Source organism: Canis lupus, chromosome 6 (assembly GCF_048164855.1).
Source record: "Canis lupus baileyi chromosome 6, mCanLup2.hap1, whole genome shotgun sequence".
Classification (NCBI taxonomy): domain Eukaryota; kingdom Metazoa; phylum Chordata; class Mammalia; order Carnivora; family Canidae; genus Canis; species Canis lupus.
This window is the reverse complement of record NC_132843.1, coordinates 45,657,920-45,673,665: the sequence shown is the minus strand read 5'-3', so window position 1 is coordinate 45,673,665 and position 15,746 is coordinate 45,657,920. Positions and strand designations below refer to the sequence as shown.

Here is a 15,746-nt window from a genome sequence, read left to right as displayed (position 1 = left end):
TGCGGCGGGAAGCGGCGCGGGCTCGAGGCGCCAGGGCGGACCCGCCGAGGATCCTGGTGCAGGGGCGTCTCTCGAGCCGCCCTCCTCTCTCGGTCCCAACCCCCTTGGGCTGCGGAGAGCCCCCCGGGGGGAAGGCGTCACCAGCTGGTTTAAACAAAGGAGACGGCCCCCAGCTCAGGCGACGGCTCGGCACGGCCACTGCGGAGACGCAGAAACGTTCCCTAAAATGGCGGCGGGCGCGCGGGGGCGGGGGCGGGGCTGGCGGGGCTTCCGCTCGCGGCGCGGACGGGGCGGGGCCGCAGGCGCCCACCGGAAGCCATGGCCGCCACGCCGGAGCCCGGCGAGCCCACCAAGGGGAAGGTAAAGGGGCGGCGGGGCGCGTCTCCCGGGCCCCCAGGGCCGGCCGCGGTCAGCACTCCGCGGGGGCCCCGCGACTGCGGCGAGCCCTGGAAGCGGGGCTGTGCCCCGGGGAACGCGGGCCCGGGCGGGGGGGCGGCGGGCGGGCTCGGCGGCTCCCTTCCGCGTGCGCTACCCTGTGAACCGCCCGGTTTCGCCGCCGCGCGCGGCGAGGATGCCTTGGCCGGGCCGACCCCGCCAGCGTGCGACCCTCGTCCTGTCCCTCGGGCCCCCCTCCCCGCCGCATCTCCAGCAGGTTTCTCGTTTCCGTCCGCCTCGAGCTCCTGCGGGGACCCCGTGCACGTCCTCGGTGCTTGACCGATAGCAGATGTTCAGAAAACAGAAGAAAACCATTTTTCAGTAGTAAGCTCAGAGAGAGGTTACCACTGGCTCGGTGATGAGACACCCCCCACCCCACCCCCGCTGCCCGAAGGCTCCTCGTCCCCAGATTTAGGATGTGCCCTCTTCGGCTCCGAAAGGTTTCTACTCCCAAGTTTCTGCTTTTCCGGAACTTTCCCATGTAGCTTTGGTCAAGATCAAATGGTTAATATGAGTAGATGATAAGTGATTTCCAGATTTAATATCAAAACACGTTTTGTCAGTTTCGACATGTTTGGTCCCTTTTGTTTTTAATGCCTCACCTACTATTTGGAAGATGCTTAATGTAACCAAGTTTACCCAAGAGGCACCCGAACTACATAAATACTGGGACCTCTCTCGTCTCTGAATGTCACCTTTCATAGGAGATAACTGCCAACATTTAAGGCTCATTAAGTATGGGTTAGCCCTTTAAAAAAATTGAATGAAAGGATAATATTGACCTGTTTAATTGGTCCATCATTAGTAAAACAAAATACTATAGTTGGTGAAGTGCATAGGGACAAGCCCTAAACCTGAGCGCCATCAGATTTGTGTGGCAGGGGCTTAAAAAAAGTCTGATAAACATTGTTCACGAATTACTAGTATCAAAGCTCACCAAGGAGATTAAAAAATTTAGATAACAAGCTTTGAATTAGGAGCCCAGAGTAACATCAGAAAAGGAAGCGTGCAGTTTTTTAAAGAATCTTTCAGTGGTCATTGCCAGTGCAATCCAGGGATCATTAGCATCAGCAAAACCTAAGGTAAAAACGGAAGTTACCAAACTGATAGACCCCTTAAATACTCTGCTCCCATTCTTTGTACTCCAGGAAACTTGAAAATATGGAATTTAGTAGGTGCCTACTAGGAAAGAAAGTGCTGCAGGTAAATTCTAAATTTACTAATAAACCCATTCAAAAAATAGAGGACCTACTGAGTATGAGGCCTTAAACTAAGAGCTTAGGACACAGCCTTGATCAAAACAGGCAAAATATTCCTTGTGGAACTCATTCTACTGCAGGAATCAAACAAAAAGGAAATCAGAATTTCATTTACTGAACCAACCATGCAGAGATCCGAGAGAAAAGCAGTGTGTGTGTGCTGCGCTGTAACCAATCCCACTTGTCAGGAGGAGCTGTGTACCTAGACGGGGAGGACAGGAGAACTATAGGAAAGGAGGGTGGTGCAGGTCATGCAGGGCCTTCACAGCAGTTTTAAGGCAAGGAGGGTTTTCAGAGAACAATGATCTAATCATCTGAGTGAAATCAAGAGCTTTAAGATACTGTGAGAGATGATGGTAGCCTGGGAGTAACAGCAGTGGAGGTGAGAAGCCTTTTAAGTTCAGGATGATTTGGCTCATGTACATCCTGGGCTTGCTGATGCAGTGGATATGGGTTTGATGAAGGAATCAAGGTTTTTGGTCTGCAGATTGGTTGAGTAGTGATGCCTGAAAAATAATTCTGAAATACCAAACTCAGGATGCTTTTGCATACAAAAGGTGTTGATGAATTAGGAGACAAAAACTTGGGAGAGGTTAGGTGTGATTTGCAAATTTGGGAGTCTGTCATCCTGGGAATGGCATTTAATTGAAAGCCCTACATTTCAGAGTGGGCGGGGCAGTTCTTCAACCTGAGAGGTCATCAGAGGGGGGAACAGCAACAAAACTGCCAGAAAATAGTGGAAAACCAGGCGGCCTTGACCAACCCTTTGAAGCCAAGGAAAGAAAATGTTTCAAAAACAAATGTTTGCCACATGTGCTGATGGAGAGTGGTAGATTTTACAGTCTGTCTCAACCAAGCTGCAGCGGTGGAGTGTAGGGATAAATGCCTTTTTGAAGGAATTAAAGGGAGGAGAGGATTGCAACACATAGATTACTTTAGTTTTGCAGTGAAAGGGAGCGGAAAAATGGGATAACTTAGGAGGCTGGGGGGGGGAGGTTTGTCAAGAGAGATGGGGTTGTTTAGATTACAGAGAGAAGAATGGTGCAAATGAGGAAAGGGTAACTAGAAGCAAACTCCTTGAGTGGTGAAGAGCGGAATTAACTGCAGTTAGGACTGGGTTTAAATAGGATGGGGCCGGTTCCCCTTAGGCAGCGAGAGGAAAGAGGAAAGGGCACTGGTGCAGGGACGTTTGGCAGTGGGAGGGGAGGTGGCTCTAACTCAATGTTTCTTTAAACTGGCAGCCCAGCTTAGAAATCTCTTCTGACCATCCCTTAGTTCCATCAAGGTGAGCTGGAAAAGCTGCTTTTCTAAATCTAAGCTTAAAAATTTCATGGGGAAAAAAAAAAAAAAAATTTTCATGGGGCATCTGGTTGGTTCAGTTGGCTCTGGATAGTTGGCCTTGGGGTCATGAATTTGAGCCCCATGTTGGGTGTAGCTTATTACGTTGAGGGAAAAAAATCTTAAAATTTTTAAAGACTTAAACTATACGAAGTCTAAAATGTCCTTAGTTTAAGGGCTTAACTTTGTGAAAGCAAAAGTTAAACCTTAAAGTTGCAGACTCCGTAGGGAATAAAAATGTGAAAAGCCTGTGCATCCTAAGTAGAACTACTTAGAAGGGACTTAACCAAGGCTGAAAATTCTCCGTTAGTAGCAGCAGTAGAGAGGCCTAGTGCTCTTAAAATCAGTCTGTGTGTTCCTACCCAGTTTGGATACAAATTGCAGATACACGGTTATGTACTTAGTCCTGTTACCTCCCAGATGTGACCTCTGGGAAAAGTCCCAAGCTTCGGTTTTCTCATTTATGAACCAAAGGGTTAAGTGACCGTGGAAAGGACAGGCTTTGGGGGTCTGGCCAACTTCCCCTTCCAGCCTGCCAGCTCAAAACAGCCAGGCTCAGGAGAGGGGGTGAGAGGTGAACAGGGATTAAGGGGCCTGCCACGAACAGCCCCCCACCAGCTCCACATTGTGACATCGGTTAATAAGGCCAGCGTTGGTATCTTAATCTCACCACTACTGACACGAGACTAGTTTTTATTGGGTGTGGTGCCGATAAATGTACTGGAGAATGTTTGGCAGCAACATCCTTGGCCTGTATCCACATGTTGGGTTTTAAAAGGTTCCATTTTGAAAAACATGCAACTTGTTAAGGCGTCTTTTTAAACAAGCTGATTATTTTTTTCTAAGATTTGAGATGGATAGGAGGGGAGGGGCAGAGGGAGAGGCTGCAAAGCAGACTTGCTGCAGGGTCCTGACCCGACCCAGTCAGACCCTTAACCGAATGTGCCAATGAAGGTGCCCTAAAATAAACTGATGATTTTAAAAGATTTTTGAGACCCCTGGGAGGGGAATGACAAGCAGACTCCACACTAAGCAGAGCCGCATGGCTCAATCACACAACCTCGAGATCATGACCCCCAACCAAAAATAGAGGCTTGGCTGACTGAGCCATTCCCCAAAACACTTATTCTTCTTCTAAACAGTATATAAAAGCTGTTTCCCCAATCGGGTGGATTCTTTGGAAGGGGAGGAGGTCAGAGGAAGTCTTCACATTTTCTAAACTTCGATCCCATGGTTGATCACAGACCGGAGTCGATCTGAGGGGGCAAACTTGAAAACCTCTAGTCTCCTAGCTGACTTAAGCAGTGCTATTTCAGTATTTGGCAACTGTGATACTTGAAGCATTTTGTCCAAGTGCCCCAGGAAGATCTTGCTTGCAGGTTCAGGTGTATCCTCAAGTAACTCAAGAGGACTCTATGAAAGGAGCCTACATGAAGCAGCCATGGTGTGGGGTGTGTGGCAGCCAACCTACTTAGAAACCCTCTGCCCAAAGGTGAAAGCCATCAGGACTTCCTATTCTGGGGTTTATGAGGTGTCGGGCTCACTTGCATCTTAAGACCTAAAGTGGGCACTAATCACTACCTCTGGTCCTCCCCTAGGAAGACAGGGTGGTAAGGTGGGGCATTTAGCCCTCAGCTGAAATGTCAAGTCTAACAGAATGCCAGACGGCCTGTGGAGTAGCTCACCCTCCCACCCACCAGGACTGGACTGTGTTCCACATCATTTCTTGCCCTGAAGTTTTTTCTGAATGAAATGAAAAGCCTAGAAGCAGAATTAAATCCCCCAATCTCTAAGAAAGTCTACAACTACATCTACAACTATAAGGAGCACCTGGTATGTCTGGGGGTGGGGGAAGGACAAGGACAACAAAGTTTTTAAAAAGAGGAATAATCAGGAAAATAGTTTTTGCTTTATTACGAACCAAATCACACTCTTTTCTGGCAGCAGTTTGAGCCAAAGAAGCAAACAGGAAAAAATATAATCAAGAACACCGTAATTCAGCCTGTAATCTTCACTTGGCGTTTTATGGTCCTTTCTTCATCTCTTCCAGTCTTTTTCCCCTTCACACTACCTTTTAGGTGTTTGGCTTAAAGTCCTGCTTCATACAAACCTTTAAATGGACAAGTTGGCTTTTTTAAAAAGCTACATTGCTGACAACTTGCTTTTAAGCAAGTTCTAGGAAACCGTCTCATTAAGTTTTCTAAAAAAAATCCTTAATAGGAATGCCAATGAAACAAGTTATGACTTTAAAAACCTGTCCTGCCCTTCCAAACCCCTAAAATAGTTCCATTTGACATTTACATTAAGACGTGAAGCTTAAGCTGGCAGTATCTTTTTAATCAGGATCAAGACCATGTCCATAATGAAGACTGCAGAGTGTAAAATTCATTGATTTTTAGCACTTGAAGGAATTTCAATTATCACCTAACCAATGCCTTTATTACAGATGGAGGGCCACAGAGATTAAAAAATACACATACACTACAGGTGATAGCAGTAAGTGGCAGAGCCAAGACAAAACCCTATGAATTTTCAGCTTTTCCCATCACACCTACTGTCCCCTAAGTGTGGTCATTGTCCTTTCAACAAAGAAATACAGTCAAGTGCGATTTCTTATCACAGGCAAGGAAACAGGAGATATATTGCACACATCTTTAATACAAATAAAATCTGTAGTCCTTTTCAATTTGGAACATAGTTATAAAGCAAACATGGTTAGAATAATTTTACTTTTTCCCATTTTATGCTTCCCAAATTAGCAAAACAGGTGCTTTTTAATCTGGTTCCCAGATCATCTCCTACAAACGCCTAAAGAGCTTGTAAACATAACGGGATGTTATTTCCAAACCAGATAGTAAACTATGGCACTAATACCATAATTTAATTGGTTTAGGTGTAAGCTGTTCTGCTTGTTAAAAAGAGTTTTCTGGTCAAGGTTTCCCATTTAAAGATTCAGATTGCAGGCCAAAGCTGATGACCAAAGATGGTAAACAAGATGCACAGCTGTCACAGAGCACATACTCTTGGCTTAATTTTGCCCAAACTGAACTACCCTGAAATAATATATTTCCTTGTTCAATCCAGGTTCTTTTCTATTCTATTTTATCCTAGCCCTTTAAGCTCCTAGGAATTTTAGATGTTGAAAACATTCCCTGTGCACGGGATTCGGTATTGTATGGTTCGTTAGGATCGGTTGTGGCTGGCCTTGGACATTTTTTGCTAACTAGTGAGTATGTTTTTCTTTTATGTATGACAAACATTTTCTAAATGGACTAATAATGGTAGTGTGTAACTTAATTACAGTGATTGTGTTTTTTGACAGGTAGGATTAGAAGATCATGTGACGTTGGAGTAGGAGGATTTATCTTGGTGACTTTAGGATGCTGGTATGTGTACTAAGTAATTCAAGAAGATCCAGGATCAGGATAGATTTAGCTATTTCGAGCACATGCTCTTTTCCAGAAGACTTCCACCACCCCCCTCAGTGGGGAAGCTTTTTTTTTGTTTTTAATTTTTAATGGAAACTTGTTTACAAAATGGTACTGCTGGGGTGCCTTTAAGTTTATCTACGGAGACATGTTGTATGCCATTTGTCAAATGACCAGATAAATGTTTGATATTCATTTAGGAAGGCCTCAACCTTTTTTTCTGCTTAACATTAGCCTGAAGCTCATTTCTTGCTCATAGCACACTCGAAAATGCTACTTTAAGAATGTTCACAACTGCTAACAAAACACATTGCATGAATTTCATGTTTTGAGTCCCCCCAAAAGCCAGACCCAAAGAGTACAGTCTATGTAAGGTTCCATTTTGTGAGGTTCTATAAGTAAAACTAAGCTTAAACATGATAAAAAGCCTCATTTATGTAAAACCTACCTTAAAATGTGTTTATAGGTATTTTTGACACTGAACCACCCCAAATAGCACTCCAAATTAAAATGGTTGTATTTTCCATCTTAAAAGAAGGGAAGAGATCTGCAAACATCTTAAATTTTGTTACTATAAATTTCAAACTTGTTTCTAGAAGAACTTTTATTTAAAATGACTCATTCATGTTCTTTTAAGGTTCCACTGTAGGTATAATTATGCAAAGCTCAGAATCCAGGAAAGAATTGCCAGAGATGGAATTAAAAATAAGATTTTGTACGAAAGTACCCACCTTGATCCTGAAAGAAAACCAACCACTGACAAGAACAGCAGTTGAGCAGTCTCAAGCACCAGAATACAACTCTGGAGTCAGAATAAAGTAGAGGACAACTCTATTAAGCCTCGTATGTACCATTACTTTCAATCAAGTAAATAAAGGATGTGTTGGTTGTAGTCTCCCTTTTTTGGACACTTGTATGCATACCCACAAACTTAACTGTGGCCCTTTACTGCTGGTAGAGCACACAGTGGACTTGCCAAATTTAGCAACCTAACGTGGGGAGAAAAGAGTGGGAATAATGGCATTTCAAGAAACACCATCTCTCCCGGTTGGATTTTCAAAGTCCCTCAAAACAAAAATCACAACTGTATTACCGTACCCTTTTAAAGGTGAGGGAATGCTTCCTGGTTTCTAAAGACTTACCACTAAGGATTTTTTGACTTTGCAAACCATTTTTGAAAAGGTATGCACTGTTTGCCGCTGTTCTTCCATTTCTTACAATAGGTAGGTCATCTCCCCAAAAGTAAAGATGGTTTTTAAATGCTGTCAATTTATAGAAGTATGCAGTGTTTTAATTTTTTAAATGGAATTTATAACTACACACATGGCACACATAAAAATATTTCCAGACTTTGATGCAAAGGGGGGGGAACCCACAAGATCACACACATATTATCACATTAATAAAAGTAAGTCATTTATATAGTTCAACCCACTGCCATTATAAAAGGCAAAAAAGGGGGGGGGGGCACCGAGTCCATAGCATTCATTCATTCAGGGGAAAAAAAAAACACAAAACTCTCCCTTTCCAAAGCAGTGAAATACTTTTGTTTTAATGTCAACATTACTTTAAGAAAATCGTTTAAATACAAAAAAACACAAACTACAGGTGTTCCTGGTTAAGGAATGATAATGATAAAAGACCAGCGACAGGATTCTGGCATTATTAATGGTCCTATTATGTGGTTATCACAGAGAGCTACAGAAAGAGTAAAGTGAAGCTATCCTGAAACTTTATTTTGTTCTCTTATCATTTTCCAAGGAGTATTGGGGGGGGGGGGGGAGGGTGGTGTGCTCAGTTCTGTTCACATGAGGGAGCATTTTTTTCCCTCCTACGCCCACCTTTCCTGTGGCCATCCTTTTGAGGGGCAGAACACACCGGCTCTGATTTACCAAATGCCATTGTCAAGCACATGCCCTGAGGTGTTTTTATTGATGCTAATCATCTTGTAGCCACCAAAGGCAGGATTTGGACACTAATTAGGAAAGGTTGTTAGAAAGGAAGTCAGTTCCCAAGAACATCTGTCCACTCTATTGATACAAATCAGAATTGAATCCAGTTCGTTACTCCGACTAGTCACTTATTTTAAGGGGCAACGCCGTATCTGCAGTAGTAGGGGGCAGTCAGAGGACTCATCCAACCTGACCTCTGACCAGCTGTTTGTGCAGGCCACTTAGTAGTCCGTTTCCGTGTACAAATGGATACAAAGTATAAAATTGGGCGATTAGATTAACTTAATTCCCGCCTAGCTCTCCCACACTATGATTACATCTTACCCCGAGTAAGAGAAACCTCTCTTGGCTGGCAAAAATTTCCAAGGCCTTCACCAATAACAAGGTTAGTTCATTTTCACAGCAGAATGCATAAATTGGAGACCTGGATAAAAACAAAGTGGTGACATACTTATTGGATAACTTAAAATACCATTTAGCAAGTTTACGTGGTTATTAGTACTTCGTATTTCTTCCCCAACGATTAAGATTACAAAATGCACTAACAGATTACTGGGCTACATGTAACATGCTCCTCCCAAGTCCCTGGGCTAGTGAACTCCAAACAGATCTTAACACTTGTACTTCTGGTCTCCAGCCCAATCTATTTACATTCTGCCTCCCAGGTTCAAGTTCCAACTGTGTGAACCCTGTGCCAATGTCCTCTCCAGCACACCTCCAGCCCCCATGACCCTAACTCACACCTCTGCTCAAACTTTTCCATTCCACTTAGAATGCCTTCCTCCTGAGGCTTCTCCCATTCCCTTCTGCTCAACTAACCTCTGAGGAGAATCACCTTCTTTCTCATTTAGGTTCTCCTGCTACTAGTTGGCATTCCACTGGTCATGGACTCATGCTCATGCTTCAAGTCTTAAGTTTCTCATCAAGAACTCATCAGTTTTAATCTTTACATTCCCAAGTATCAGTCAATGCATGTTTGTTAAATTGTAATGTTCACTGGGGTGCCTGGGTGGCTCAGTTGAGCTTCTGCCTTCAGCTCAGGGCGTGATCCCAGGGTTCTGGGATCAAATCCCACACACATCAGGCTCCCTGCAGGGAGCCTGCTTCTCCCTCTGCCTCTCATGGACAAATAAAACCTTTAAATAAATAAATGTTCACTAGCAGATAGAGTCCAGGTTTCCCTCAACCAAATACTTTCCAAATTACAGACTGAAGAGTTAACCTACCTTCCACGCCCACTTGGGAGCCTCCAGCTGTACTGCTGCTTTCATTGTTCCATTAATTCCAAAACGTCACACTAGGTGATATAGCAGTAGATACCAGCTAAATAGCTGATTAAAATAGAATTGCGGTCATTAGTAGTTTTAAAAACTTTCTGCGGCTTTATCTATAGTATTTTGTTGAATCTTTCTAAAGCTCTATGCATTTCCCCCTTCCCTCACCCCTCCCCTCTTTTTTTCCTCTACTACTTGGCTTTTCCATCACAATAAAAGGACCTCAGGGAATTTAAAATTAACTAGAAGCTTTTCTCTGGACTTGTGATTTATAATGACTGAGTTTGGCAACACAAAATTTTTAACTATACCTAATACCATTATTTGATTTGCAAGCATCTTTTTAGTCTACGTACCTCTACTCCATCGCTGGTTTCCCTTTGCTTCGATTATATAATGCGAGGAGGTCTATATAATAAATTCAGGATTCCTGTTTATGCACTTTTCAGCAAAGAGCTAGGGATCAAATAGGGTTTGAATCCTTCTATTCCTAGATAAAAATCTGTAGTGGATGGGGGTCAAGACACCCCTTTAAAAGTCATGTTAATATATATTCTAGGGTACACAGAAAATCTTACGTAGAAAAATTAAAGCGGTTGCTAGAGTTCTGATTTTTAAAAGGTCCTCTAGAATACTTTTTCGAAGCATCTTAAAAATAGGGTAGCAGTCATCCAATCAGGACAATATACCAGTATCCTCTACCACCCAAATACTGGCATCCTACACAGCTTATTTGATGCAATAAGCTCCATCTTTTTCTCTTAAAATCAGGAAGCTTTAGGGACACTTATTACCAAGGTCTTAAAGTATTACATTTTGAAGCTTGTAATGTGAGCACTACAGATGGTGTTGCAAGGAACTTTCAACTACGTCTTACTCTTCGTTTTCTAGAATATATAGGGAATTCTCCCCCAAGTATTTCTATCCTAACAAAAATAACCAGTGACACATTGTAAGCAGGTACAAATTTTAAAAGGCTTCTATTGTTCCCTTTTTTAAAGTATAGATTAAGTTAACAAATGAAATCTGTTCCAGTTTTCTAGGAATAACCTCCTTTGAGCTCCATATGCTATAAACCATCTTAGATTGCCTGCCCTTAGGAAATCGAAGTAAATAATCTGCAAACACTAGTTTCTTAATGGATTGGTTTCCATAGAAATGTTTCTCCCTTTAGACTAGGAGGACAAGTCAGATGTAATGAAACCTATGCTTTGCCATCTGAATTCAAAGCTTATTTTGGAAACATGTTCTTCTAGTTGATTTTTTCCTCCTCAAATGAACAGGTTAGGCTTTTTACCTTTTAGTCTGTAACTGAGCAGTCTGCTCTTTCAGAAGCCATTAGATTTTTAGTTGACACAAAGAACTGTATTTCACTGAACAAATTCTGACAGCTACATCTCAAATCAGTATCACAGCCAGGTCCTCTCATTTCACCATTTCTGGAGTATGTGGTGGGGGAGAATAGATTCCCTCTAAGCTGACTTCAGGGCAAAGAGACATGCTCTGGGACTGGCACAATCAGAGGTCACACTGAGCCTTTGTATTCCTTCTATCTTTACAATTTAAATTCACTTCCCAGTTGATTTTTCTATTTTGATATGGAGTCCTCATTCTCCAAAAGGTTCTCAACCCAGTTTCCAAATGTTTTACAAACTAATAAGTATTTGTGCATTTAGCCTAGGATGCAGGTTTTGGCAAAAACAACATAGATATCCTACACTCCTCTTTCTGCATTAAAATATTTTAAGTAAACTCTGCAAGTGGGGGGCATTAAAATGAAGGTCTTAACAAAAAGTTAAAACAGAAGGAATTTGAACCATTAGAACCTTGAAAGGATTTGGCTCCATTTGCATACACAATCTTAAACCTATGAGGACCACCAACTGCTTAACACACCAATTACTTCAACATTTCATGATACACAAAGGAAAAACTAGAAAACCTTTTCTTCCTGTTTAATACAATCTATACAATCTGGGTTACCAGTATTTCCTTTTCCCATCCTTTTAAATAAAATAAGGGAGTTCTAATTACGTTGATCCTGGAAGCCCAATATAACAAGTGTTAAATGTACAAGCAGCAATTAATTTGGAATACCTATTGGAATCACTGGAACACATTTAGTTGGGCCCTTTTACTCTTCCACACAGCACATTCACATGGACAGACTAAGGAAAAGGAGATGAAATTTAAATCAGCATTTTTTTTTTGCTTTATTACTTTAAAAATATATATAAAGTTGGAACCTTTTATTGTACTTGACCATGATGCTCCCACTCCCTTCACTACAAACAACTGAAATGTAAGGGTACCTTGTATTAACAGCTACCTTAAAAAATTGTCCTCGAAGTTGCCATTCAAATAAACCCAACCATTCTTTGAAGTACTGATTTTACCTTCCCTTCTGTCTGTATCCCTCAGTTCTTCAAAGATCTTACATCACAGGTTAGCTAACTATACTGGCCATCTCACTGTCCTTGGCTTTTTGAAATTTTTTCGCTGATGCTAATTTGTGGATATACTTCTCAAACGCTTGGCAAGTACAAAACATTTTACTGCACAAAACTTATTTTATTTCCTTTAAGACTGTGGACTATTAAAAGAAATGGCAGGAAACAGCATGCCACAAACAACAGCTCCGCGTTTATTAGGTATGTTAGCTCTCTGGCCTATAATCCCTGCAAAATCTCCAGTAGTGCAGGTTGAGCTGTACATGCTCCGGGGTTAAGTGCTATGCCACAGGGATGCAATGCAATTGTTAACGGTGCAGCAGCAAATAAGGAAGTTAACTTTTCTGTAAGACATTTGTTTACCTAAACGGTTATTACCTCACCACCTTCGACTACAGAATATTGTTTTCTCATACCCACAGATCCAGCTTTGTTTAAAAAGCAAAACCCCTGTTCCTTGTCAAGATGCAAGTATATGTTGAATCCTGGCATGAGAAGGGAGAAAACAATTGTAATTCCTAGGCAGTGATTAAGTAAATACAAACGGAAGCACACAGTTAAGGAAGGTCCTTGTCCCAATAACTTACCTACCCAGTGATTACAGATGTGCTGACCTAGCAGTTATCTATTTGTTCCCTGACAAATACTGATCTGTAATCACAACTGCAATTCCCCAAGTATCTACGCCATGCCAGAAAACTGTTCTTATTCAGCTTTCCACACAGACAGCAGTTCCGGACATAACCTCACGAGATACACAGGTGTGACATTTTTAAAGTGATTCTAGGTTAACATTATGAATATAGTATTTCACAACCTACTAAGCCTTACAGACTAAATTAAGTTCTTTAGGCAACCTAATTAAATATATTCAGTCACTTCTATTTTTAGCCAACTGATGAGGATGGGACAGCATATCCTTATTTATCTAAGTGCCTACTGTGAGCCACTTCCCCGTATCTGAAAGGGCTCTTATTTAGGGGGGGGGCCTCCAGCTGCCTGCACGTTGAAATCAACAAAGTGTGACCACCAAATACAGAAGCATGTTTGTAGCAAAATATACTCTTCAGGTAGGTTATTTCAACTATTTGACTTCACATATAAACTTAGGAATGGTCAAATCCTAGTTTTTTTTTACTCCCACACTCAAGAGATACATACTATTTCAATCTGAACACTTTTAGATCACTTCCACAATAATCCTCAAGGGTTTATTTTCAACATCAAGGTTAATAAAAATCAGTAAGCCAAAGGTCACTCACTTCAACACGAGTTAGCTAGACAAAGGATTTTTAGGTATTGGTCTAACATGTACCTATAGCACTGGCAAACAGACTAAAAAAAAAAAAAAAAACTGGCATTAAACTAAATGAAAACCACTAAACCGGCAAGACCTACCACCTGCACATCTTAGTGGAGAAGCTGAAGGGTAACAGGGCCAAGAAGATTCAAATCGAAAAAATATCCAAACAAAAGGGACATATCAGAAGGACACTGTGGTTTTAAATAAATGTTTAGGCCATTAAGGATTTGGAGACTGGCTACATGACTAATTCAAACTGCTTCAGAGAGCTAATATGCAGGGTGATTCTTATTCAAAGTACTCATTTAATATACTTTAATGTTCGTGCGTACCTACTGCAACCTACTGCCAAAGCCATAACCCTACATATCCTCGCTCTATTACTAAAATGTGAAGACTGAAACCATTTCTCGCAGAGGCCCCAGAAAACATGAACAACAAAGTTTAGGTTCAAACTATTTCAGTTTTAGGAGAATGACTTTAGAGAAAGTATTGTTGTATTCATCTTTCCACAGTATTTCACTAAGTATTCCGGGTAATGGGAGTGGAGACTTACTCTCTGCTACAAGTTCCACCCATTTTTTAAGACACATTTTACTTATGTGTACAGAGAGAATTAGGGAAACGATGTTTTTAGGATGTATATTTACATCTGGTATCAGAAACGAAGACTTGGGCTCTAAAAGAGGTTTATTATGCTTTCCTTAGCAGCTCATTCTGGCTTCAGCTTTTTAAAAGTTAATAGACTCCACTAGACCTATCATCAGGTCTTTGTGACTGAAATCTATACCACTGCTTAAAGCGCTACAAAAATACTTTATAATTTGTGCAATGGGCCTTACAAAAATGTTCTGAGGATAGAAAGCCAATTTATATAAGCTTATAGAAAAACAAGTCCTTCAACTCGCACCAATGGATGCAAACACTAAACAGGAACGTAACCTGTCCGTGAAAGTCAACTCTCCAGAAGGTGAAAAATATACTAAAAATATACTTAAAATATACTTTTACTGGAAATATTTTAAGTACTTTTCAAAGAAGATAGTCTTTTAAAAGCTTCAACACCTTGTCAGTGCTCAGGACGTTTCACTGTCCTGTTGGGAAAGATCGGTCGAAGCAGATGTGGGCTGCTTGTTTTGTAGATTTAATATGGCTTCCTTTTGTTGATTCAGCATCAGGACTGAACGGACTCCTACTTCATCCAAAGATTTCATCTTCCTCTGATAAACCTGGGTATCAGGGACAGAGGTCAGTCCTGGCCTCCTGGGTCCCAGCCAGAGCCCTCTGTCAAAGGCCAGATAGGAGTGACAAGACTACCTACCTACCAACAAAAGGAACATTCTATAGGATGGTATGAGTTACTTCACTTCTATCTTGCAATGTGTGCCTTCTTTCCTGATTAACCTATTCACACGATCCCAGCTGACCAATCTGATCCAATACCGGACTCAGGACAGATTGGTCCAACTGCCTGCAAACTTTCTAAGGAAGGCACCACCTAGACCAACGGTAATCTTATGGATATAGTTGGAAGCCTTTGTTCAGAGCTGTCTTTTGTTGTTTCGGTGTTCTGCTTGCCAGAGGTGGGCAAGAGGGGCAAAGACTAAACAAAGTTTCTCATTTACAAATCTGCTGCTACGAAATGGTAGTTCTCATTTTTCTCCCTTTCGCTTACTGTCTGGTACACTTCCCTCTTCTCAATTTCCCAAACACTAAGATTATTTCTTTTCATACATAGTAATTCTAATCTTGACGCTACTTCTGGAAACTTTAACATTTTCCTAGACAGTATTTTTATCTATTCCACACCTTATTCTTCCCCCAAGATTTTCTGGGCTACACAAGGCATGACAGTCTACCAAAATGCTACTTGGCCATTACTCTCCCATTGCAATTATTAAACATGAATCCCATGTGCTGTTTTAAACTAGAATATATACTCAAGATTCTTCAAAGGTACCCTAAAACACTGATGAGCAAAGTTTGAACTTTTTCCCCCTGAGTAAGACTGTGCAATCCTAGTGATTTTAATATATACTGAAAAAAATAGTTCATGCCAGGAGTTGCTAAGCAGTAAACTGCTTAAAAAAAACAAAACAAAAACCGCCCTCAAAACACTACCTGGCACCACTAAGTATTCTTACAGTAATTACAGGAGTAGCCTTTGTTCCAAACATTTATCAACTAAACCTAGACCACCATCTAAAACAACTCCAGCTCAGATTGTGGCAAAATTCCTAGGAGTATGAAGAAGTTAAAGATCTGATTTAAAATAGCTTAAACAAAAATCTAAGCAAACAAATATAG

General features: G+C 41.5%; 1 protein-coding gene and 2 long non-coding RNA genes across 6 annotated transcripts; 2 read left to right on the top strand and 1 right to left on the bottom strand.

Moving 5' to 3' along the window:
• The first annotated feature begins 266 nt into the window (after nucleotides 1-266).
• Nucleotides 267-7,352, top strand: COX20 (cytochrome c oxidase assembly factor COX20). 3 transcript variants are annotated; one of them, XM_072830284.1, is made up of 5 exons: nucleotides 281-360; nucleotides 4,631-4,865; nucleotides 6,144-6,258; nucleotides 6,355-6,418; nucleotides 7,098-7,352. In XM_072830284.1, the coding sequence occupies exons 2-5, from the start codon at nucleotides 4,785-4,787 to the stop codon at nucleotides 7,234-7,236; spliced, it is 399 nt and encodes a 132-aa protein (XP_072686385.1). In that variant the 5' UTR covers nucleotides 281-360; nucleotides 4,631-4,784; the 3' UTR covers nucleotides 7,237-7,352. The 3 variants fall into 3 exon arrangements, with proteins under 3 accessions (XP_072686387.1, XP_072686386.1, XP_072686385.1); XM_072830286.1 differs by lacking the exon at nucleotides 4,631-4,865 and having other exon boundaries at nucleotides 267-360; nucleotides 6,359-6,418; XM_072830285.1 differs by lacking the exon at nucleotides 4,631-4,865 and having other exon boundaries at nucleotides 267-360.
• Nucleotides 628-4,525, top strand: LOC140635525 (uncharacterized). The gene is made up of 3 exons (XR_012032842.1): nucleotides 628-759; nucleotides 2,936-2,979; nucleotides 4,412-4,525. It is a non-coding gene; the product is annotated as an uncharacterized lncRNA (long non-coding RNA).
• A 632-nt stretch (nucleotides 7,353-7,984) lies between the features above and the next one.
• Nucleotides 7,985-13,490, bottom strand: LOC140635524 (uncharacterized). Of its 2 annotated transcripts, none has more exons than XR_012032840.1 (3): nucleotides 11,784-13,490; nucleotides 9,639-9,743; nucleotides 7,985-8,836 (listed from the first exon to the last, which is right to left on the bottom strand). It is a non-coding gene; the product is annotated as an uncharacterized lncRNA (long non-coding RNA). The 2 variants fall into 2 exon arrangements; XR_012032841.1 differs by having other exon boundaries at nucleotides 10,043-12,751.
• Between the last annotated feature and the right edge of the window lie 2,256 nt (nucleotides 13,491-15,746).

Excerpts from the sequence above, each read along its gene's own strand:
- COX20 (XM_072830284.1), top strand. The coding sequence starts at position 4,785 with ATGAAAAGCCTAGAAGCAGAATTAAATCCCCCAATCTCTAAGAAAGTC. Across the intron at positions 4,866-6,143 it reads ACAACTATAAGGAGCACCTG|CCCTTTAAGCTCCTAGGAAT; the intron begins GTATGTCTGGGG and ends ATTTTATCCTAG. Across the intron at positions 6,419-7,097 it reads TTGGTGACTTTAGGATGCTG|GTTCCACTGTAGGTATAATT; the intron begins GTATGTGTACTA and ends TGTTCTTTTAAG.